We start from the raw sequence: 25,494 nt of genomic DNA, 5'->3' as shown, positions 1-25,494 counted from the left end.
GACGCACACAGGCTGAAAGTAAAGGAATGGAGTAAGATATTTCAGGCAAATGGAAATAAGAAAATCTGGCATAGCAATACTTATATTGGACAAAATAGACTTTAAAATGAAGAATATAATGAAAGACAAAGAAGGGCACTACATAATAATAAAGGGATCGATTGAACAAAAGGACACAACCTTGGTAAACATCTAAGCATCCAACATAGGATCACCTAACTATATAAAACAGACAGTGACAGACAAGAGATCAACAGTGACACTATCATAGTAGGGGACGTGAACACACCACTGACACCAAGGGACAGATCGTCCAAACAGAAAATCAATAAGGATGATTAAGCGGCTTTAAATGACACATTAGAGCAGTTTGATTTCATCGGTATTTTTAGAGAACTTCGCCACAAAACTGCAGAATATACATACTTCTGGAGCACAAATGGAACATTTTCCAAGATAGACCACATGTCAGGCCGCAAAACAAATCTCAATAAACTTAAGAAAACTGAAATCATATCAAGCATCTTCCCTGACCTCAGTGCTATGAAATTCGAAATCAATTACAAGAAAAAAAACTGGAAAACATACAAATACATGGAGGCTGAATAACATGTTACGAAATAATAAATGGGTCAACAATGAGATCAAGGAAGAAATCAAAAGAAACCTCAAGACAAATGAAAATGAAAATACAACAACCCAAAATCTATGGGATGCAATGAAAGCAGTCCTAAGAGGGAAATTCATAGCAATGCAGGCCTACCTAAAGACACAAGAAAAATCTCAAATCAACAGTCTATCCTTACACCTATGGGAACTGGAAAAAGAACAGCAAAATAAGCCCAAAGGATACATAAGGAAAAAATTATAAAGATCTGAGTGAAAATAAACAAAATTAAGACCAAAAAAACAATATGAAAGATTGTTTTTTTGAAGAGCTGGTTTTTTGAAAAGATAAACAAAATCGACCAACCTTTAGCGAGACTCATCAAAAAAAAAAAAAGACATGCACCCAAATTAATAAAATCAGAAATGAAAGAGGTGCAGTGACAACAGACAGCACAGAAATGCAAAATATTTTAAGAAAATACTACAAGCAACTATACCCCAACATATTAAACAATCTGGAAGAAATGGACGTTTTTCTAGAAGCATTCAACCTTCCAAGTCTAACTCAAGAAGAAATGGAAAATCTGAATAGAACGATTACTACTGAGTCAGTAATCAACAATCCCAACAAACAAAGCCCTAGACCAGATGACTCTTCAGGTGAATTTTATCAAACATTCAAAACAGAATTATCACCTATTCTCCTCCAACTATTCCAAAAAATCGAGGAGGGAAGGCCCTCAAAACTTTTTATGAGGCCACTATCACCCTGATCTGAAAATCAGACAAAAACATTACAAAAAAAGAAAACAAAAGGCCAATATCCTTAATGAACATAGATGCAAAAATCCTCAACAAAATGTAGCAAACAGAATTCAGCACTACATTAAAAAGATCATACACTACGATCAAGTGGGATTCATTCCTGGTATGCAAGGTTGGTTCGATATTCGCAAATCAATTAATGTGATACACTACATTAACAAAATAAAATATAAAAATCGTATGTTCATATCAATAGAGGCAGGAAAATCATTTGACAAAATCCAGCAGCAATTTATGATAAAAACTCTTAGCAAAGTGGGAATAGAGGGATCATATCTTCATATAAAGGCCACATATGATAAACCTACAGCTAACATCATACTCAATGGGAAAAGCTAAAACCATTCCTCTTAAGATCAGGAAGAACACAAGGTTGCCACTTTCTCCGCTTTTATTCAACATAGTTCTGGAAGTTCTAGACACAGCAATCAGACAAGAAAAAGAAATAAAAGGCATCCAAATTGGAAAGGAGGAAGTAAAATTGTCCTTTTATGCAGATGACATGATACTGCATATAGAGAACCCCAAAGAATCCTCCAAAAAACTATTAGAACTGATTAATGAATTTAGTAAAGTAGAAGGATACATTAATATGCAGAAATCAGTTGCACTTGTATACATCATCCGTAAACTATCAGGAGAAATTAAGAAAACAGTCCCATTTAAAATTGCTTCAAAAACTATAAAATACTTAGGAATACATTTAACCAAAGAAGTAAAAGACCTGTATTCAGAAAATTATACGACACTGAAAAGAGAAATTACAGAAAATACAAATAAATGGACACACATACCATGCTTATGAACAGGAAGAATTAATATAGTTAAAATGTCCACCTAAAGCAATACATAGATTCAACACAATTCCTATCAAACTACCAATGACATTTTTCACAGAAGTAGGATATATAATCCCAAAATTTATATGGAACCACAAAAGACCCTGAATAGCCACGGCAATCTTGAGAAATAAGAACAAAATGGGAGGTATCACGATACCTGACATCAAATCATACTAAAAGCCTATAGCAATCAAAACCGTATGGTCCTGGCATAAAAACTGACACATAGATCAATGGAACAGAATAGTGAGCCCAGAAATAAATCCATACCTATATGCTCATTTAATTTACGACAATGGAAGCCAGAATTTACATTGCGGTAAATAGTCTATTCAATAAATAGTGCTGGGAAAACTGAACAGATACATGCAAAAAAAAAATGAAGCTGGACCGCCTCCTTATGCCATATATGAGAATAAATTCAAAATGGATTAAAGACTTAAACGTAAGTTCTGAAACCCTGAAACTCCTAGAAGAAAATATAAGAAGTAAATTTACGACATTACCTTTAGTAATATTTTTACCAATCTATCCCCTCCTTCAAGGGAAGTAAGAGAAAAAATAAACATGTGGGATTACATCAAAGTAAAGAGCTTTTTCACTGCAAAGGAAACCATCAATAAAACAAAAAGGCACCCTACTGAATGGGAGAGGATATTTGTCAGTGATACATCTGATAAGGGGTTAACATCCAAAATTTATAAAGAACTCATTTAACTCAACCCAAAAAAACAAACAACCTAATTAAAAAATGGGCAAAGAACATGAAGGGACATTTTTCTAAAAAGGAAATACAGATGGCCAACAGACATATGAAAAAATGCTCAACCTCACTAATCATTAGAGAAATGCAAATAAAAACCACAATGAGATACCACCTCACCCCAGTCATAATGGCTATCATCAATAAATCAACAAACAAGTGCTGGCGAGGATGTAGAGAAAAGGTAACCCTCGTGCATTGCTGGTGGGATTGCAGATTGGTCCAGCCACTATGGAAATCAGTATGGAGGTATTTCAAACAACTGGAAATGGAACTACCTTATGACCCAGCAATTCCACTCTTATGTATCTATCCAGACAAACCCAAAATGCTAATTCGAAAAAATGTATGCAGCCCTTTATTTACTGCAGTGCTATTCACAACAGCCAAGACATGGAAACAACTGAAATGCCCATCGGTAGATGACTGGATTAAGAAACTGGGGTACATTTATACAATGGAGTATTATTTGGCCAGACAGAATGAAATCTTACCATTTGCAATGATTAGGGTAGACCTAGAGAACATTATCCTATGTGAAATAAGTTGGACGCAGAAAGACAAATACCATAAGACCTCACTTATATGTGAAATCTAAAGAATAGCATAAATGAGTAAACTAATCAGAAACAGTCTCAAAGATATAGAGGAAAAACTGAGGGTTGTTAGATGGGAGGGAGGTGGGGATGAGGGAGAAGGTGAGAGGATTAGAAAGCACAAATTGGTAACCACAAGATTACCATGGGGATACCAAAGACAGTTTGGGGAATATAACCAACAATGTTGCAAAGATTTGGTAGGGTATCCAATGGAGACTTGTCTTATTAGGGAGACCACTTCATGGACAGTGTAGATGCCTGACCACTGCAGTGTACAACTGAAGCTGAAGCTGAATAATACTGAATGTCAACTATAATTTAATATACATATAGTCACCGGATTTGGAGTACAGAATAGGGAATAGAGTCAATGGAATTGTAACAGCTATGTAAGATGTCAGAGGGGTAATAGATTGGGTGAGGCTATTTTTCCCGTCATGCCTCCTGTCTTCATCATGGTATGAAACAATTTATCACTTTGTGAGGAGTGTAAATATCTAACTATTACATTGTTTTGAACACCAGAAAATAAAAATAAAAATAAACTGTATGGCCCTGCACGTGTGTGTTCACTGGGAGAGGCACAAAGAGAGGGGACAGCAGAAATTTTGGAATCTATTGGGTAATTTTCTCCAGGCTCCTCTCTTCTATTTAGGTTACATAACATATAGAAACGTGTGTGTCAAAGCAGCAAGCTTCAGAATTTCTCAGCCAAGGGAAAGGACGCAATTTCATCCCCTTTTTAACTCATAAAGTGATTTTTCTCATTTTCACTGATGAAAATTGCTCAGTCTCCTAGGGGCTTTCACAGACTCCCAAGTGGAATTCACAGGGATGGCCCAACACCTCTAGTCAGGGTACAAGGCTTACTTCTTGCCTCTCCTCATGCTTTATGATTAAAGAGCTCCTTGTGCTTTGGTTGTGTTTTGTCCTGAGAAGTAAAAGTAACCACGTCCCAGTTTCCCATTTCTCATCAAGCCACGGTGTTGGGACACAGACCCCAGTGTCACTGCATTAGAATGCCCTGCCCAGCACGGCTCTGCCACAAAGCAGGTGTCAATGTGGCTTTCCCTCGAAAACACTGTTAACAACCAGGGGTCTCTCTAAGTGCCTCCCACGGCACCCGCACCCTGGGCAAAATCTCAAACTTCACTCAATAAGACCCAAAGAGTATGCCCAGTCAAGACTGAAACACTCTCCTCAAAACCTCTCCTCAGAATGAATCAATACCCTATAAATAAAGAGGCCCTCCAAGGCATCAAGCCGATAATAAAAGATTATAAGGCTCAGGGACTCATTATCTCCTGTACAGATCCGTAAGGCAGGGAGTAGAGGGGACCACTCATGTTTAGGGATCAGATAACATTCTCTAACAGAGGAAGTCATGTTGGGGAGTGTCCTCTGGACATGTGCCAGCAAAAAGGGAAAGCGGGAAAGGCCTGGGTCCTCTGTTACTTGGACTCTGACTCTGGGTTTCCCAGGAATGAATCTAAGCCAGTTGGTTAAGTCAGTTCTACCTTGTGGATACCTGACTGAGATGAAATGAACTTCTACTCCAACCAGAATTTTAAAATATTTATTTAAGGGGGCATACTATTCTAAATATTTTAGTAAAGACTTAACATTTTCTTAAAAATATGAAGAACTTGCTCTATAATGCAAACCTCTACAAAGGCAGATTAAACATTATATGATCAAAGCAAGTACAAGGATAGTCCGATAAAAGCAAAAAAACACCAGAAACGTTAACGTTGGACAGAGGAGCGAATGTGAATGAACTTCAACTGGCTTTATCTCAGATGATATGACAATTAAACCAAAATGAGAATAATAATGCTAGTGAAGGATTATAAGCTACTGTTGAAGCAAGAACCTGAATCTATACAAACAGAAAATTAAAAATTCTGGAAAGAGGAAAATTGTTTCATACCATGATGAAGACAGGAGGAATGACGGGAAAAATAGCCTGATTTTACAACTATGATAAAAATTGATTTGGGCAATGATCAGGAATAAATACTAAAATTTGTGAAAGCCTGAGGATTAAGACATACAGAGGTATAGCCTGAATGTATCTCCTCAAGATAGGTAATGACATTTTTTGTGAAGAAACATGGACGATATCACAGTAACCAAATAATCCAGTATCGCTTATTCATTTGACCTATTAACAGCATGTGTATCATGGTATGATATACTGAGAAATCCTCGATACTTCTTTTGTATTCCTACAAAAGGTACACAACCTAAATGTAATCATAAGAAAACATCAAACAAATCCTGTTATTTACATGATTAATAATAGAGAAGAGCTATGTTTAACAGCGACTGATCATTCAGGATGTTGTCAGGGGTTCCCTCCATGTGACTCTTCTGATACATATCCACTTGTCACTTTTCACTGAGGTCACAGCCATAGCTTGGGATGTCTAAGACAGGTCAGTAACAGGTAGATCCAAACCTGTAATAACTTGTTCTCAGCAGAGAACAAGTTCTTTCTTCCTTGCACAAGTCACAATGTCAGAGGAGGAAACTGTTCCACATAGTAATTCTTAAACCCTGACTCCTTCCATGTGCTACTCTTCCATCATCACTGTAGCAGAAGGAACAGCAGAGAATAGATAGGATGAAAATGTCTTCATGGGACTTGTTTTAGCATTGACAGTCATATTTCACTACCTAAAAATTGGTGACATTACCGCTTTAGGATGACAGCGTGCTTGGGATATTTAGACTAGTTGTGGGCCTAAGGTCAAAAGTAAATAGTTATAGGTGAACATGTAGTATACGGGATAGAGGTCTCTTTTTATTAGATTTATTATTTATATATATTAATTGTGGATGGACTGCTAGCAGGATTTCCCAAATCCATCTATTACCTTCATAAGATTTCTTTCATCTGGTCGACATACTATGAGGTCTCTACTGCACTACGCATTTTCTCCTGTACTGAGAAGAGTGGCTTTAGCTTGAAGTTATCAAACATTTATCACATTTTGTATTTTCTTCATTGTGTGAATTCTGTACTCTGTGAGATTCAATCTTTGACAGAAAGCTTTCATATTTTCACTACACAGTCAGTATTTTCCACAGTAGAAGTGCTCACCGTTGAGTTCATACAGAATATTTGCTACCATGTTTCCCCAAAAATGAGACCTAGCCAGACCATCAGCTCTAATGCATCCTTTGGAGTAAAAAATTAAATAAAACCCGGTCTTATATAATGTAAGAAGTGGTCTTACGTTACATTATATAAGACCGGGTCTTATATTAGTTTTCTGTTCCAAAAGACGCATTAGAGCTAATGATCCAGGTGGTCTTATTTTTGGGGAAATATGGTATATTCATTACGTTCACAATGTTTCTTTCCCCAGAGAATTTTCTGATGTCCACTAAACTTATCCTTAGTGGCTAAAACACTGTCTATATACATTTCAAGGGTTTCCTTCAGTGTACGTTCTGAAAGGACACAAACTGAATGTCTGTGTCCTCCCCGAATTCATCTGTTGAAATCTAATCCCAAGGGGGGTGCTGGGATATAGAGGTGGAGGCCTTTGAAGGTGATGAAGTCCTTAGGACAGAGCCCTTATTAAAGAGGCCCTGACGAGTTCCCTTTCCCCATTATCTTTGTGAGGACACCAGAAGACAATGGCCATCTATGAACAAGGAACTGGATTCTCACCAGACACCAAATCTACCAGTGCCTTGATCTTGGACTCTCAACTTTCAAGAACTAAGAGAAATAAATGTTTGCTATTTAAGTCAACGAGTCTAATGATATTTTTTTATAATAGCCTCAACCGACTAATAGAGTTCTCTTCTATTTAGTGAGGACCTTCTCTAAGTTCTGCAATCTTTACTTTACCCTGACTTGTAAGTTTCCATACATTCATCTTTATGATTTCCCCCCTGTGAGTTCTATGATGTTCTCAAAAGTGTCATTTCGGGCTGAAAGCATTCCAAATTTGTAAGATTTATAGAGCTGTTCATGTGTGAGAGCTCTTTTAGGTAATGTCCGGATGAAAGTTTTTCCACAGTCATTACATTCATGTTTAATTCTTTGTGAGTTTACTGATGCTCTCTGAGATATGACTGCTAGTGAAAATTTTCCCCACCTGTCACATTTATACAGATTCTCCCTGGTATGATCAATCAGATCAAAATATGCCACCCCGAAATTATGCCACTTTGGCAAAAAGATTGTTCTGAGTTAAAAGTCACTGAAAAATAGTAGACATAGAAAAACCCTTTCACTCTCTCCCCACCTTCCGAAAGGAAGGGTATAAATTTCCCTTCATAAAAGTGTTCCCCATCCTCTCTCTGGTATAATCCAAAGTAGGCAATTCTTATTGTTGTAGATGACACCCACTAATATCTGCATAAACAAATTTTAATGAATACCGCTCATCTTCCATTGGTTTCCCCATTTACATACTTTCCCACTATGTACCACCTGTACAAGCTCGAAACACTATTCCTCTAATCACTTGTTTGCAAACGGTATATAAGCCAGAAAGTCTGATCACCTCTTTAGTTTCATTTGATTTATCTAAGACTCTCCACATGCGTATGAAATAAACCATTTCCCTCTGTTAATGTCTTTCAATTTGCAGGGCTCCAGCCATGGAACATAATAGAATACAAAAAAAAAAAAAAACCCAACAAAAAACTAATTTTTCTTCCTCTTTGCTTTTCACATCAGACAAGTCTCTGAACATTTTCCCACATTACCAACTTTACAGGATTTTTCACCTTTCTGAGTTTTCTGATGTTTTCATAGGTGACAGTCATTGGTGAAAGTGTGTGAATCACTACACTCCATTGTGAGAACTGTCTTCAATTTTGAGAGTTAAGTTGCAAACAAAAGATTTTCTTCCTTAGTTACATTGGTAGCATTTCTTCCCTGCAGTCTCTGACATATTGTGAGGACTGATTTCCAAACAAAAATATTCCCAAATTTTCATAGAGTTTTTCCCAAGTAAATTCTCTGACGTCCTTTGAGGTATGATATGAAAACAAAACTCTTCCAGATTCATAGGGTTTCTCTTCTGTGATGAGTGTTCGGATGTGTTTCCAAGGTTTGACTTCTGCTTCAAAGTTTTTCCACATTCATTACATTGGTAGGACTTTAACCCTTTGTGATTTCTCTCATGTACCCAAGGCTTGATTTCTTGATGTAAGTTTTACCACATTCATTAAATTTATAATGTCTCTCACCTGTGAGAGTTCTCTGATATTTTCCAAAACTGCTTTGTGGCTGAAAGTGTTTTCACATTTAGTACCTCTGCAGGGTTTCTCCCCTGTCTAAATTCTCTGATGTCTTCTGAGATGTGACATGGAGGTGAAAGTGTTTCCGCATTCACTACATTTGTAGGGTTTTGCCCCTGCGTGAGGTCTCTGATGACTTCTGAAGTGCGACACGGAGATGAAAGCTTTTCCACTTCATTACATTCATATGGTGTGTCCCTTATGTGTGTTCTCTCATGTTTTCCAAGGACTGCTTTGAGGCTGAAAGGTTTCCCACATTCATTACATTTATAGGGTTTATCCACTATGTGAGTTCTCTGATGTACTGCAAGGTTTGACTCCTCAATGTAAGTTTTATGACATGCATACCATTCATAAGGTTTCAGCCCTGTGTGAGTTCTCTGATAAACTCCAAGGCCTGATTTGTAGCTGAAAGTTTTCCCACATTCAGTACATTCATATGGTTTCTCCCCTGTGTGAGTTCTCTGATGTTCTCCAAGGTGTGACATGCAGTGGAAATCTTTTCCACACTCATGACATTCATAGGGTTTCTCCCCTGTGTGAGTTCTCTGATGTACTCTAAGGCTTCACTTCTCTGAATAAGTTTTACCACATTCATTATATTCATAGGGTTCCTCACCTGTCTGAGTTCTCTGATGTACTCTAAGGCTTGATTTCCAGGTGTAACTTTTACCACATTCAGTACATTGATAGGGTTTCTCTCCTGTGTGAATTCTCTGATGTACAACGAGGGGTAATTTCCAGGAAAACCCTGCCCCACATTCATTACATTCATAAATAAATAGATTTTCCAAAATTTAACTTTATCTTGCTTAAATATAAATTCATTATTTGAGTTATGAGGTATAAGTGATATACTGTGTTGCCTAATTGAAAAAATGAAAACAATTACATTCTATCCTTTATGTTAAACTCACAATACCTACATTTTATTGGAACTACTAATATCTAAAGTTCGAAAGTTGCCCATTGTTGAACGGATCCCACTTTGGATTCAGTTGTCTAGGAATACCTTTTACCAGTATTCTAAAACTCACCTGGATAACTCCCATTTAGAAAGTTGTTCTCTACTAACACTGGGTCTTGTTCCAACTTCAAGATCACTTCTGGTTCTATAGAGCAATACCTTGTAAATGGGAAATAACTGAGGATGTGGGTTGCCTGTATGGGCTCTGATGATTCTGAATGTGAAGGAAGATTCAGGTTTAAGAGTGGCACAGAAACAATATTCACTTGACCCCTTCTTTGGGGAGGTAAAAAACAGAAATAGTTTCAGATGCTCAAAAGAGCTCTCCTTAAACCCCTAAATCACAAACCTAAATAACATTAAGTTCTAACAAAGCTTCATGCTTATTAGCTACACTGAGAGAAAGAGAGAGAGAGAGAGAGAGAGAGAGAGAGAGAGAGAGAGAGAGAGAGAGAGAGAGCGCGCGCGCGCATGCAAGCGAGCTATGGAGATCTACAAAAGGGTCCCTTTAATCTTTGCTTGGGTACTAATTTGTGGATACATGTCAGGAAACTACCTAGGGGTGGGAAATTACCAGAAAAAAGTAGAATGGAAAATCACAAAAGCATACACAGAAGTGGGAAGTTTACATTTCCAAAGTAGAGAGGCAAAGGATCTTCACTAAGATTCCTCATTAGAAACTGTAAAGGGCAGAAGGTAGTGGGGTGATATAGTATAACTACTCACACAAAAGGACTATCAGCGAAGAATCAGAAAAATGATCTTTCAAAGATAAAGGCCAAATAAAAATATTTCCAGATGAACAAAAATTGAGAGATGTTTGTTGCTAGCAGAGCCACCTTAGAAGATACGCTAAAGAAAATTCTCTTGACTGATTTAAAAAGTAACCGTATAAAACAATGAGCACATGTGTGCAATGTTTGGTTTCTAACACACACAGACGTATTTTTATATTTCCCAATAAAACCATAAAAGAGGTAAGTGGGAGTCAAGCTATACTAGACTAACGAAATACAGTAGTACCTCGGTTTTCAAGCGTCACTGTTGACAAACATTTCGGCTTATGTGTGCCGTAAATTTTATGGATCCATGGTATCATTAGACAGTAAAATTCATGCTAAATTTGCTGTTTTAGAGGTTGATTTCAAAGATCTGGAACGGATTAATCCACTTTGCATTACTTTCTATGGGGAAACCGCACCTCGCTTTTCAAATGTTTCAGAACTCAAACAGACTTCCAGAACGAATTATGTTTGAAAACCGAGGTACCACTGTAATACCGAACAATAACTCAAATGCACAGTAACAAATGAAGACAAATACAATTTAACAATATATTAACATATATAACAAAAATTAACATACAACAATACCACAAGAACGGGATAGGAAAAATAAACCTACATAGGAGTAACCTGTCTATACATCTCTAAAATTAAGTTAACATAAACTTGATGTACATTCTGGTAAGTGCAGGTGTATGTGATAAATCCTAAAGGAATAATTAATGAAATAAACTCTAAAAAATATTGTGAAAAAAATCATTAAAGAAACTAAAAGGTTACATTAAAAAATATTCACATACTACAAAACAACAGCAGAGAAATGGATGACCAAAATATATGACACATGCAGAAAACAAAATAAAAAATGGCAGATAAATATCCAATCTTATAAGAAATAGCATTAAACGTGAAAGAACTAAGTAATCCAGACAAAAAGCAGAGATTGTCAGGCTAGATTTAAAAAAATACACAAAAAAACAAAAGATCAAACTACATTCAACTACATGCAGTCTAAGGACATACACATTAAATTGAAAGATAGAAAGATATTGAAACTAAGAGGATGGAAAAAGATATTTCATGCAAACAGCAACCATAGGAAAGCTATACTAATAGCAAACAAAATAGACTTTAAATTTTAAAAAATGTTATTAGAGATAAAGAGATATTTATAATGACAAAAGGGTAAATCCATCAAAAAGATGTTACAATTATAAACATATACACATCCAAAAACTGAGCCCAAAATACATAAAGTGAAAATGTCAATTGAAAGGAAACATAGACAATTAAACAATAATTGATAAGAGACTTCACTATCACTCTTTCAATAAGGGATAGAGTAACTACGTAGGAAACAGATTTGAAAAACACTATCAGCCAATTAAATCTAACAGATATATATACGGCACACTACACACAACAGTAGCACAATTCCCATTCTTCTAAAATGCCCATAAAACAGCCACCAGGATATGTCATTTATTAGGCCAAAAAACAAACTTCAATAAATTTAAAAGTAGAGAAATAATACAAAGTATCTTTTCTGATCCTAATGGAATGAAATCAGAAATCAGTAACAGAAAGAAATTTGGGAAATTCACAAATATGTAAAAATTGAATACCAGTCATCTAAGTAATTAATGGATCAGAAAGGGATCCGCCCAGATAGGTGGGGACAGGGGGTGGGGTGGGTTGTGAGAAGTGTCCCAGAGCAATGGCGGCGACCACCCCCACATCCAGTCCTCCTTCCACGGCTCCCTCCCCTTGGCCGGAACTAGTTGGGCTGCGAGTCGGTGTTTGTGGACCACAGTTCTCAGAACTGCAAATATTCTGTTCTTTTGATCTGACACTGTTACTGTTCTGCTTCTAGCACTGGGCAGGTGGGGTCGGGGTGAGCTCTGGGAGGGTAGGGAGGAAGTAGCGAGTCTCAGTGCCTAAGGCTTCCGTTCTCTGCAGCAGTAAGGGCTTAAACCAAGCAGTAAGGGCTTAAACCACAGTTTTCAGCCTTCTTTCCTCAGTCTTTGCTCCGAGGTATCTGCCGTGAGAATTGGGTTCAGCCATGTTATATGCTTTCCCCTCATCCCTGTGGGCCATAAGTGGATCCCTAGCAGTCCACGTTCTTCCCTCTCCCTCAGCTGTGGTAGTTCTGGGATGCAGCGAGCTCGGAGCACTGAGATAGGTCTGCGTCCTGCACCCGCGCGGCCCCATCTCTGTACATCTCCCTTCCCTCCTCCTCTTCTCGCGCAATTTGCCCACCTTTAGGTTATTTCAGTAGTGTGCCTCTTAGTCTTGCCTGTCACCTGCGCAGGGACTACTTTGTGGAGTTATAGTTGTTCAATTAGTTGTAAATTGCAGGGGAAATTTCAAGAGGCTCGCCTCATGCCGTCATTTTTATGACATCACTCCAGTAGCCGTTTTCAATCTTTACTGGGAGGGAACACAGCCCACCCTCCCATGCGGGAATTGAACTAGCAACCAAGTTGTTGAGAGCTGGCGTTCTAACCAACTGAGCCACCCGGCCACCATTAAAGAACTAGATGCTTGAATTTTTAACTTTAATAACTTGAAAATCAATTGTTTTTCAGTCAAAGTGACTTCCGAATAATCTTTGCATTACACCAAAACCCGGGGTAGGGATACGGTGTGGCATCAAAAACCTCGCCTAGACACACCACTCAAATCACCTGAAACTCACTGAGTCACTCGTCTCTTTAAACCTCAGTTTCCTCATCATAGGAGAAGAATGTTCTCTAGAATAAATAACACACGTGTTATTAATGGTTGAATATTAGTAAATTTCCTATTGATAAACAGCACATTAGTAGGTAAAAGCACTTGGAGAATCACACAGTGATGTGCAAATATAAGAGATTAGCGGCATGACATCACTCCATAGTAACTGCAGCCTCTCCCAGATCCTGAGCTGATCAGTGAGACGTAGGAAAGGTGACATACATCTCCTAAGAGACTAAGCATGACTCAGCATTCAGATCACGGAATTTTCCCAGAGGTCTCAGACAGGGATCGATATCATCAGGAAAGGAGCTGTCACACGTGGAGATTAGCCCCATTCCACACACAGCTGGTAGAAATGTACTTTTAGAGCAGCCTCAGATACCCCAGTCCCTAACCCCTCCTCTGGCCTACAGGAAAATCAGGATAAGGACGTAAGGCACAGCAGCAATGAGAGCATGCTAGGATGGCCTGGGTTATGCCTTCTGGCATAATACTTACAAAAAGAAAAAAAAAGGGCCCACATTCACCTCCATCCAAGATTACCAACGACACAGCAAAGGAGGGGGGCATCAACCTTCCACGGAGTCTCAGTTATAATAAGGAAGCAAACCTCGGGCTCAGAGGGACTCAGGGAAGAGCCAAACAAGCTGGAACACATTGGATGACCTAGGACAAGGCAGCTCTTCTCGGCGACTCATTTTCCCTTCCTACTGATGGATTGGGGGAAGACATGCTATAAAAGATGGCGCTCTTATCAAGGGGGGTGGGGATCAGAACCTTGAATTCTGCTAATCAGCCTTCTCTGGGCCCCAAATTCCCATCTGCATAAGATATGTGGTTTGGGGGACCTTCACTCACCTCTCCATCACTCCTCACTGAGATACAAGTAGGAGCAGTAACATTCAACTCCATCAACCAAGAACAGGACAAGACTAAGGAGAGAGCAAGGAAGTGGGCACCGGGTGGAGGGCAGAGCCCACCCAAAGTCTGGAGCCATTTCCACCCATAGCCAACTGCCTATGCTTTGCCAGCTCTGCTAAGCAGACTCAATCGTACAGTGGAGGCTGGGCACTGCTGGCCGGAGACCTCGGTCGAGGGAGGACTATGGGAAAATCTCAGAAAAAGAACAATTCCTGGGTCATGGAGGGTCACTGAGGAAAATCCCTACACAAAGAGTGGAGCACTAGGAAAAATCCCCGAACAAAGGAATCCACACTCTGAGCACTGAACATGAGCTCTGGGTAAACTGTCCTGGAGCCACAAAGTTCCCAGGCACCTGGCTGTGAAATGGGGGTGGCAGCCTCTGGATGAAGGAAATAGCATTACCAGTGTCTGAAACGCGGGGGGAATGGGAGACAGAGGAGCGTGCCTGGCTAGGATGTTCACGGGGAGCAGCTGAGGGAGACAAGCCTGGACCATCAGGTGGACCCGGCCAGAGGGCCTTGGAATTTAGGCTGAGATGCACCCAGCTCAGCGCAATCCGGGGAAACCTGACAACAGACAGTAGGTTACACAGGGCAGTGCTGCCTGAGCACTGTGTGGAGGAAGAAGGGTCAATTCATCCTTCACCCCTTTGCCACTCTGACTCCCAAACACTGAGCGTCACTGTCGGCAAACACGGGTCAAGTGTTTCTACAGCCAGCTGACAGAGCCACAGGCTTCTCCGAGTCCCTTCCGGCCTGCACCTGCTCTCTACACCGACTCCAGGGTCTTCTGAGGGGCTTCCTGGCCCTAGAGATGTTTCCTCAGCTCCTAGGAGCCTTGCCACCCTTCCCGTGACCAGTGTCCTGAGCCACACCTTTCCAGAAGTAGGGCTTCCTGCTGAGACTGGCCGGCTGCCAGCCAGGGCAAGCAGGGAGCCAGATGTGACGTCCCCTGAGAAAACCAATGGAGACCTGGAATACACAGGGACAGCTTGTATTTTCCAAACATCAAAAGTTGGCCTGTTTGATTTATTGAGTCTCATAACTGACATGTCAGGATGGCTAACACCTCCAGCTCCTCCTGAAGAGAAGGCCCACATGCATCCCATGACCTGGATTCAGGCACAGGACGTACCCTTGGTGTCCTGTCAGTTCTCAGAAAGCAGGCGCTATCTCCTCTGCCGCTGCAAGTCGTCACCACTGCCTCTACCGACACTACCTCCACTGATCACCTTTTCTTTTCTTTTTCTTTTTTCATTTGGAGACATCTGTTTCAATTTCTGGTTTCCTCTCTCTTTTCATATCCAGGTTTTGATTGTTTTCTTAGTGATTCCCAACGACATGAGAAACTTCATTATTCACATAGTGGGGCTTTCAGGAGAGAGCTGGGTAGGCACCCAACACACTCTGAAAATAGTTTGAAGGAAGGAGCAAGTGGTCTTGGATTTTACCAGGGTCAGAGGATGGAGCCAGAGTGAGAGTTGCTGTGTATAACTGATAAGTTATAATAAGCCAGGATTTGTGTGGTTTAAAGGGCCTCATTCATGCCAAGCACGGAAGAGACAGTCTTTATCATTATCTTGCCCAGATGTGGAGCACAGACAACGGACGACATGAGGTTTGTGAGCTGTCAAAGCTAGACATAAAAAATGCAGACTATTTACTATGGAAAGCTCAAACAGAATAAGCCTAAGTAAATTTCCACCAGTACACAAAATAGTCAGACATCTAAAAACTAAGGGAGAAATTGTGAAAGCAGCAAAACAATAACAATATTAACTACAGTAGAAGAACAGCGGGGACAACAGACACATTTCATGAGAAACCACGGAAGGTATAAGAACGTGGCACAATTATTCAAGTGCTAAAAACAGTTTACCCAAAATTGGATTTGCACTGAAAATATCCTCAGGAATGAAGTATAAATCAAGACTTTCTCAGATAAAGCAAAATTTAGACAATTTATCACCAGCAGGACTATCCTAAAAGAATGGCTACACAAATTCTCCTTATAGATTGTAAATGTTTACGGATCTTAAACTGTCAAGGAAAAAATAGAACAGAGAAGAGGTAAAAATTATATCACTAATCCATGGGAGATACATAGCAAAATCCCCTAGTGAGTGCCTGAAACTGAGGCCACTACAAAACCCTGTATATACTATGTTCTTGCTATACATACGTACCCATCATAAAGTTTAATTTGTAAATTAGGCACAGTAATAGGTTAACAACAAAAACTAACAACAAAATAGAACAATTATAACAATATACTGTAATTAAAGTTATTTGAATATGGTCTCTCTCTCCAGGCAAACTAGGAAATTTCTTTTTCCTCCTCCACAATTTCACAGCCAGTAGATTTCTTGTTACTGTACATTGTAGCAACTTCAGAATATGATTTTTTCCCCTTAAGTCAAGAACATTTACCTTTTGACTTAAAAGATTGCCAGCACCACTATTCTTGGGCTTTGGGGCAAATGAAGTAAAATAAGGATTACCTGCACGAAAGCACTGCAATGCCCTGACAGTCGATCTCATAACTGAGATGGCTAATAAGTGATAAATGGTAGCATACACAGTGTGGAGACACTAGACAAAGGGATGACTTATGTCCTACACGGAACAGCCTGGGATTTCATTAAGTTACTCAGAATAATGCACAAGTTAAAACTTATGATTATAATTGTTTATTTCTGGAATAGTCATTTACGATTTTAGAACCTCGGTACACCCCAGGTAACAGAAACCATGGTAAGCAAAACCATAGATGACGGCATACTACTATCAATGCAATAGGAATTCCTTGTCTTATATTTTCTAAACTTTCATGGTGGAAACATTACAACTGTCTGATATAGTTCTTAGTATGTACAGAGAAAACATTTAAGCAAGTTATATAATAAATGAGGGAAGGTCAAAGGAGGTACATGTCACTCAAACTAGTCAAGTGTGAACACAAGCATCCTCTGATAATTTATATAAAATGGAATTCCTAGGAAAACCACTACAAAAAACTATACAGAAGAAACACCTCCAAAAAACTACAGGCACATCAAAATGGAATGCTAATAAATTTTCAAGGAACCAACAGAAAAGAAAAAACAAAAAGAAACAGAAGAAAATAAAACCAGCAGACTTAAGCCCTAACATATTAATAATTACATCAAATGCAAGCCATCTAAAGACAATGTTTAAAAGACAGACAATCAGAAGGATGTAAAAATAATCTGACTATGTACTGTCTACAAGAAACTCACTTCAAAGTACTGATGTAGGGAAGTTTACAAGTCATAGACCAGAAAAAGATATGCCACGTAAATATTAAACAAACAAACAAAAAAACAGCTGAAGGTGTATATTACTATCAGATAAAGGAGACTGCACAGAAAAAAATACTGAGACACAGAAGAACATTACATAATGATTAAAGGAACAATCCAAAAAAATGACGTGTCAATAAGAAATGTGCACATCACAACAACAGAGAATCCAAATATATGAAGCAAAGACTAAGAGAATTAAAAAGAGAAATAGATAAATTCATAATTACAAAAAGAACCTTCAACATCCCCTTTCTAAGAACTGATTCAACTATACAGAAAATAAGCAGATACACAACATAACAAAACCATCAACCAACATGCTCTCATAGACATTTACAGAAAACGCCATGCAGTAACAGCAGAATACATATACTTTTCAAAACTATAAAGAACATGTACCGCAATAGGCAATATCCTGGGCCATTAGAAAAAGTTTAATGGAAAAAAAACAGAATGTGTTCTCTCACCACAGTGAAATCAAACTAAAAAATCAGCTACAGAAAGTTATTTAAAAAGTCACCAAATTTTGGAAATTAAAGAACACATTTCTAAATATTGTTCAAAGAGGAAGTCTCAAAAAATAAAACAAAATACACTGAACAAAATGAAATGAAAAAATTACATATCAAACTTTGTGGGAGGCAGGTAAGACAGTGCTGATATAAAAACTGATACCACTAAATGCTTACATTACAAAACAGGGAAACTCTAAAGTTAATAATCGAGCTTCCATTTAAGAAATTAGAAAAACAAGAGTAAAATGAAGTCCAAATAAGCAGCAAGGACATTAAACTGCATTCATTATAAAATTCCCTAAGAAAAATAGGACCAGAGAAATTCCTCATCTTCATAAAAAACATTTCTAAAAAACATAAACGTTCCGGATCAGATGGAGCATAGGTATATGCTGGGCTTACCTTCTCTTACGACCATATCAAAATTACAACTATAATAACCACAAAGAAGCATCAATGAAAATCACCTAAAATCTTGCTGAACCAAAGCCCTACAACTAAGGACATGCAGAAGAAGACACCTCGAGACTGGGAGGAGCAGAGATACAGCACAGGTTGGTCCCACACCAACGTGTGACCATTAAAAACTGGGAGGGAATCTCGGCTGTGGAGGTCCGCCACAGAGGGGTAAGAGGTCCTAGGCCCACCCCAACCCAGGGTTCCAGGGTAGGGAGAGAAGTCCCCATAATTCATGGTTGTGAACACCAGGACACTGTGACTGGGTGAGATAGAGGGCAACTAGAGTCCTAGCCACTCAAGTGCCTTCTAGGACTCACTCACAAACAGAATCACTGGCCCTGAGCTCCAGTGCTGGGACACCAGCTGCAAAGGCTACAAGGACATACGGTGAGGAAAAGTTGTATGTCTTGGAACGAGGGCTGCAGAGGCAATTTTCTCCTGGACAGAGGAACTGGCAGAAGCCATAGATTTAGCTGAGCCCCCCACTTCCCTGCGTGTAGATATAGGTACCCACCACATCTGAGTGTCTATGAAGCTGGCTAATGCCATTGTTTGTCATGCCCCGGTGACTTGAGAACCAGCCCTGCACAACTTTCAGGCACATCCAAGCCGTTTCCAGTGGCTTTTTCATGCAGACCACCTGCCTTAGCTCATGCTGCAGACTCTGCAAGGGTGTCTCAAAGGTTCACGGAACCCAGACAAGTAGCACCTGGCATGAGCATATCCTGTACCTCTGGTAGAGCAGCCCTAAGCCAGGCACTAGTGGCAACCAGCCTTGGTATGCAGCTTGGCCCCTCAAAGCATTTCCAAGGACGGCACAGGCAGCAGCCATCTTTGCATTTCTTTTTCGGTCCTGCCAGGTGGCCCCAGGTGGGACAACGCTGCTGCTGAACTTGACCAGCAGTGGATCCCCTCCAAGGTGGTCCTGGAGCTGGCACCCCCAGTGGCCATCTTTGAAACAAGCTGAAGTATCACCCAGATGCCTCAAAGTACGGCACACCCAAGGGGCGGATTCGGCAGACACCAAAGCCCTGCTGAGGCAGATTCTGCTCTGTAGGATCAGCTCCTGCACCACAACTGCTCCACTATGGTCATGGCCAGTCCTCACAACCAAAGAGCCTGAGGGTCAGTCCCTCTCACTGACCTGCAAATAGAAACCAAGGTCAGCTACAAGAGGAGGGCACACACAACCCACACAATGGCACTACTGGAGTGCGTGGCTCAGATGACCAGAAAGACTGCGTCGCTGAACCCCACAGCTCACCTACAACACAAGGACACTCACACTAATATCCGGAGACATAGCAGCACTCCCTCGTACATAGAAACAAACATAGACAGGCAGCCCAAATGAGGAGACGAAGAACTACGTCCCAAATAAAAGAACAGAACAAAAATCCAGCAAAAGAACTAACAACAAAATAAAGACTACCAATCTACCCGACTCAGAGTTCCAAATACTGGTAATCAAAATGCTCAGTGACCTCAGGGAGACCTTCCACAATGAGATAGGAAACATAAAAATGGAGATAGACAAGATGAAAAAGAACCAGTCAGAAATAAAGAATACAATAATGGAAATAAGAATACATTAAAGGGAATCACCAATGGATTAGATAAAGAAGAGGATTGATGTAGAACCAGCAATGTAGAAGACAAGGGAGCAGAAAACACTCAATAAGAACAGCAAAAAGAAAAAAGAATCAAAATAATTGAGGAGAGTTTAAGGGACCTCATGGACAACATCAAGCGTACCAACATTTGCATTATAGGGATACCAGAAGGAAAAGAGAGCAATCAATTGAAAACCTACTTGAAGAAATAATCACACAGAATTACGCCAACCTGAAAAATAAAATAGATATGTGAGTCCATAAGCACATACAATCCCAAACCAGATGAACCCAACTAGGCTGACACCAAGACACATCATAATTAAAATGCCAAATCTTAAGGACAAAGAGAGAATCTGAAAGGCAGCAAGAGGAAAGTAGTTACTTACCTACAAGGGAACCCCTGTAAGACTATCAGCTGATTTATTAACAGAAACTTTGCAGACCAGAATGGATTGGCAGGAAATATTTAAAGTGATGAAAATCAAGGATGCACAACCAAGACTACCCTACCCAGAAAAGATATCATTTAGAATCAACGGATAGATAAAGAGCTTCCCAGACAACAATAAGCTAAAGGAATTCATCATCACCAAACCAGTATTACAAGTAATCTTAGAGGGACTTCCTTAAGACAAAAAATGAAATCAAAAGTATGCATAGTAAAGTGGCAATAATTACATAACTATCACCAGTTACTTTCAATGTAAATGGAATCAATGCTCCAATCAAAACACAGGGGGAATAAATGGATAAGAAAACAAAACCCCTACATATGCTGCCTACAACAGACGCACTTCACATCAAAAGACATACACAGAATGAAAGGGATGGAAAAAGATATTTCATAAAAATGGAAACAAAAAAACAACAAAGAGCTGGGTAGCAATACTCATACAAAATAGATTTTAAAACAAAGACTATAACAGGAGACAAAGAAGGACTTACTCATAGATACAGAGAACATGTCCATGGTTGCCAGATGGAAGGGGGTTAGGGATGCGTGAGGGGACAGGATTCACAAGTACAAATTGGTTGTTACATAAGAGTCATGAAGATGTAGGATACAGGATAATTAACATACAGAATAATATTGTAATAACTAAATATGGTGTCAGATGGATACTAGATCTATCCGGGTTAGATATGGGGTGGGGATTGCTTGAAGGATGGAAAAAGTGAAGGAATCCAGAAATACAAACTGGTACTTACAAAATAGTTACGGGGATGTAAAGTGTAGGAAATATATTCTATAATATGGTAAGAACTCTATACAGTGCCAGGTGGTACTAATCAGGGGGATCACTTCCTACATTACATAAATGTCTAACCACTATGCGGTATACTTAAAACTAATAGAAAATAATATTGAATTCCAACTCTAATTGAAAAATTCATAAAGGGGGGAAACATCAATAATATTGTGATACCATGGTACAGTGTCAGATGGTGGCTGGACATCTCATAGTGACCACTTCTTTAGCATAGGGAATATAATCAATAATGTGGTAATAACTCTGTATAGGGCTAGGTGAGTACTGTTCAATAAGTGTCGTAAGTGTCATGTACACCTGAAACTAAAATAATATTGTATGCTAGCTATATTTTTATAAAATCCTTAAAAATATATATATAGTTAACATCATATTTAACAGTGAAAGGAAACGCTTTCCTTCTAACAGTGAGAACAAGGCAGAGACAACAGTGTCTATTATCACCACTCTTATTCAACATAGCAATCTTAAAGACATTATGCTAAGTAAAATAAGGCAGATACAGAAAAATAAATAGTGAATAAGTCCACTTATATTTACCTAGAATACTCAAATTCACACAGACAGCAAGTATAGCAGAGGTTAATGAAGGGGGAGAATGAGTGGGGAGTGAGTGTGAAATGGGTAGCTTCACTTAGAAAGAAGAAAAAGTTCTGCAGATAAATAGTGGTGAGGATAGCTCAACGATGTGACTATATTAAATGCAACAGAACTCTATACATAAAAATGGGTATAATGGTAAATTTAGGTTATGTATATTTTACCAAAATAAAAAAAATAAAGAAAAAAAATGAGTAACCCAAATTGTATTATGTATTAAAAAAAAAAGAAAATTAAGTCTTAATGAAAACCTTCCCAGAAAGAAAACTCCAGGGACAGAACAACTTAGTGCTAGAGTAGGTATACCTCAGTGATAGAGAATGTGACTGCATAATGCTTTAATGGTAAATTCTACTCAATATTTAAGGAAGAAATAATATCAATTCTATTCAATCTCATCCAGTAAATACTACAAATAGTTGAACTCACTTTATAAGTATTACCATATCAAGTCCTTGAGACACTACATCTACAAATATCCTTTTAATATATAGCTGAAAAAATCATTAAAATGATAGTGAACCAAATACAGGAATACAAATCAGTAATACAGTATGAACTACTGGACTTCACCCCAGGAATTCAAGGTTGGTTGAACATTCAAAAATCACTATAATTCACAAAATTAATTGAAAAAGAAAAATCATGGGACTATCTCAATAAATAAAGAATATCTTACAAATTTAATGATGATGATTATCAATGAAGAAAAACAAAAAACCTTTCAGGAGACTAGAGAACTTCCTCAAATGGATAAAGGGGAGCTTTAAAAACAATTAAGTTAGTTAATTAATTATGTCATGGTGAAGTGCAAATGCTTTCCGTAGATGTTTAGAAAAAAGGCATGAATATCTTCTCTAACCACTTGTATCCAATGCTTTATGGCCCCAGGCAGTAACTACACAAAAAGAAATGAAAGGCATACAGGTTAAAAATGAAGAAATAGCATATCTTTTATTCACAGATAACATAATTGTGCACATAAAACATCTTTAGGAATCTCCAAAAGAACTGCTATAATAAATAAGAATCACAAAGTTACAAAACACAATGAACGTAAATAAATCTATTGGATTTCTATACACTTCCAACAAACAATTGGAAATTGAAGTTGTAAATTATATACCATTTATAGCATCATTAATTTCATAAAATACACCTAACAAAATATGTGTAAAACATACACACTGAAAGCTACAAATCAATGCCATCAAAAAAGTAAAGACCTAAATAAAAGGTAGAGATATACTATTACTTTAATGGATCAGAAGATTCAACATTATTAAGATATAAATCCTCAGAGCATTCAAAAGAGTGAAGACTATTCAATCAGAATTGCAAGCAAACCTCTTAAAGAAATTGACTAGAAATTCTAAAAATTACATGGAAATGACATAGAATGTGTAAGAATCAAAATAATTTTCAAACGAAAAACATATATGGAGAACAAAATCATTCTTACTTGAAAAATTTCCACAAAGATACATAATCAAGAAGGTGCATTACATAATCAAGAACGATTGAACAGAATAGAGTCCAGGTATAGAACTACAGATATATGGTCAATTTGTTTTTGAAAAAGAAGCCAAGGCAGTTCACTGGGAAAATATTAATCTTTCCAGCAAACTGTCAATATAACTAGACAAATATGGAAAAAGTGAACCCAAACTCTTATTTCACAGCACATAAAAAAATCCACTAGTAGTGAATCGTAAACCTACATGTAAAACTATAAAAATTCTTCAAGAAAACACAGGAGGAAATTTTAGTGACCTTGGATTAGGGATAAATTTCTTTAAAAAGACACAAAAACCATGAAATATAAAAGAAAATCCAACAATACCTTAAAAAAAAACTAAAAGAATTCTACTCTTCCAAGACACCGTTAAGAAAATAAATAGCAAGCTACAGATAGGCAGAAAACTTAGCAAAATATTTATCTAATCATGGCCTTGTTTCTAGACTATATTAAGAACTCTGGCAACTCAAATAACTCTTTAAAAAAAACAATATGAAAAAATAGAATAGACTTCAACAAACAAATCTGTGTATGGCCAAAAAGGACATGAAAATATAATATAGTCAACATCATTAGGAAAATACAAATTAAAACTCAGTTAGTTATAAGACATCCACTCGAATCTGGAAAAAACAAAGTAATGGCCACCATGTGAGCACACAGTGAGAAGCTGGTAGCCTACAATCAGAAGTGGGTCTCCACCAGACATGAAGTCTACTAGGGCCATGACCCTGGAATTCCAGCCTCCCTACAGTAAGAAATACATGTTTGTTATTTATTAAAAACAAAACCAAAAAACCATAATGACCTCCAATCCCACACGTAGGTGAGGATGTAGAGCAACCATAACTATCAGACACTGCTAACAGGCATGCAAACCAGCACAGCCTCTTTGGAAACATCGGGCAGGATCCTATAAAGTGACCATAAGAACAATAATACCATACCGCTGAATATTTACACAAGAGAAATGAAAACAAATACTTACACAAAACTTGTACTTAAGTGGACATTGCAGCTCTATTCCTAACAGTACAAATAAGGAAAACCCTACGTGTCTATCAAGTGGTATTAGGATTACAAATTGTAGTACATGCATTCCAAGAAATGCTACTTAGGAATAAAAAGAATGGTGAGATACACAAAAGCATGCATGAATCTCAAAAGCTAAGTGAAACAAAGAAATGGAAAGAAATTTTGTGTTCATAAATTGTAAGAATCAACAAACGTACAATGGGCATACTACCCAAAGCAATATACAGACTTAATGTAATATCCACCAAAATCCCAATGGCATTTTTTTAAAGAACTACAACAAAAACATCAACAGAGTTGTATGGAACCACCAAAGAGACTGATTAGCCAAAGCAATCCTGAGGGGAAAAAACAAAGCCAGACGGATCACACCCAGTGACTTCAGATTATACTAAAAAGAGACGATAATCAAAATAGTATGTTATTGGTAGAAAAACAGACCCACAGACCAATGGAACAGAAATGAGAGCCGAGAAATAAACCCACATATATATGGGAAAATAGTTTTCAACAAAGGCGACAAAATCATACAAAGGAGCAAAGAAACCCTATTTAATAAATGGTGCTGGGAGAACTGGAAAGCCACATGAAAAGAATGAAAGTAGATTGCGATTTGTCGCCATATACCAAAATTCATGCTAAGCAAAGTAAGTTAGACAGAAAATGTTGAGAACCAAATGATTTCACTCACATGTGGTATATAAAACTGAAAGCAAAAAACAAACAAGACAAACAAACAAAAGTCATAGACAACAGTATGGTGGTCACCAGAGGGAAAGGTAGATAAGAAAAGGGTAAATGGGGATCAAATATATGGTGACAGGAAGAGATTT

General features: G+C 38.2%; 2 protein-coding genes across 8 annotated transcripts in view; both read right to left on the bottom strand.

The window, feature by feature from the left end:
- Positions 1-25,494, bottom strand: part of LOC117031777 (zinc finger protein 883) — an 86,723-nt gene that overhangs the window by 33,639 nt on the left and 27,590 nt on the right. The window lies entirely within an intron of this gene.
- The window catches only part of LOC117032017 (zinc finger protein 2 homolog), an 18,605-nt gene continuing 1,962 nt past the window's right edge, over positions 8,852-25,494 (bottom strand). Inside the window, 1 exon segment of the mRNA XM_033123140.1 lies at positions 8,852-9,639. Within this exon segment, the coding sequence (XP_032979031.1) occupies positions 8,852-9,639 (788 nt within the window).

Source organism: Rhinolophus ferrumequinum, chromosome 12, assembly GCF_004115265.2.
Source record: "Rhinolophus ferrumequinum isolate MPI-CBG mRhiFer1 chromosome 12, mRhiFer1_v1.p, whole genome shotgun sequence".
In the NCBI taxonomy this organism is placed as follows: Eukaryota; Metazoa; Chordata; class Mammalia; order Chiroptera; family Rhinolophidae; genus Rhinolophus; species Rhinolophus ferrumequinum.
This window is presented reverse-complemented; position numbering and strand designations above follow the sequence as displayed.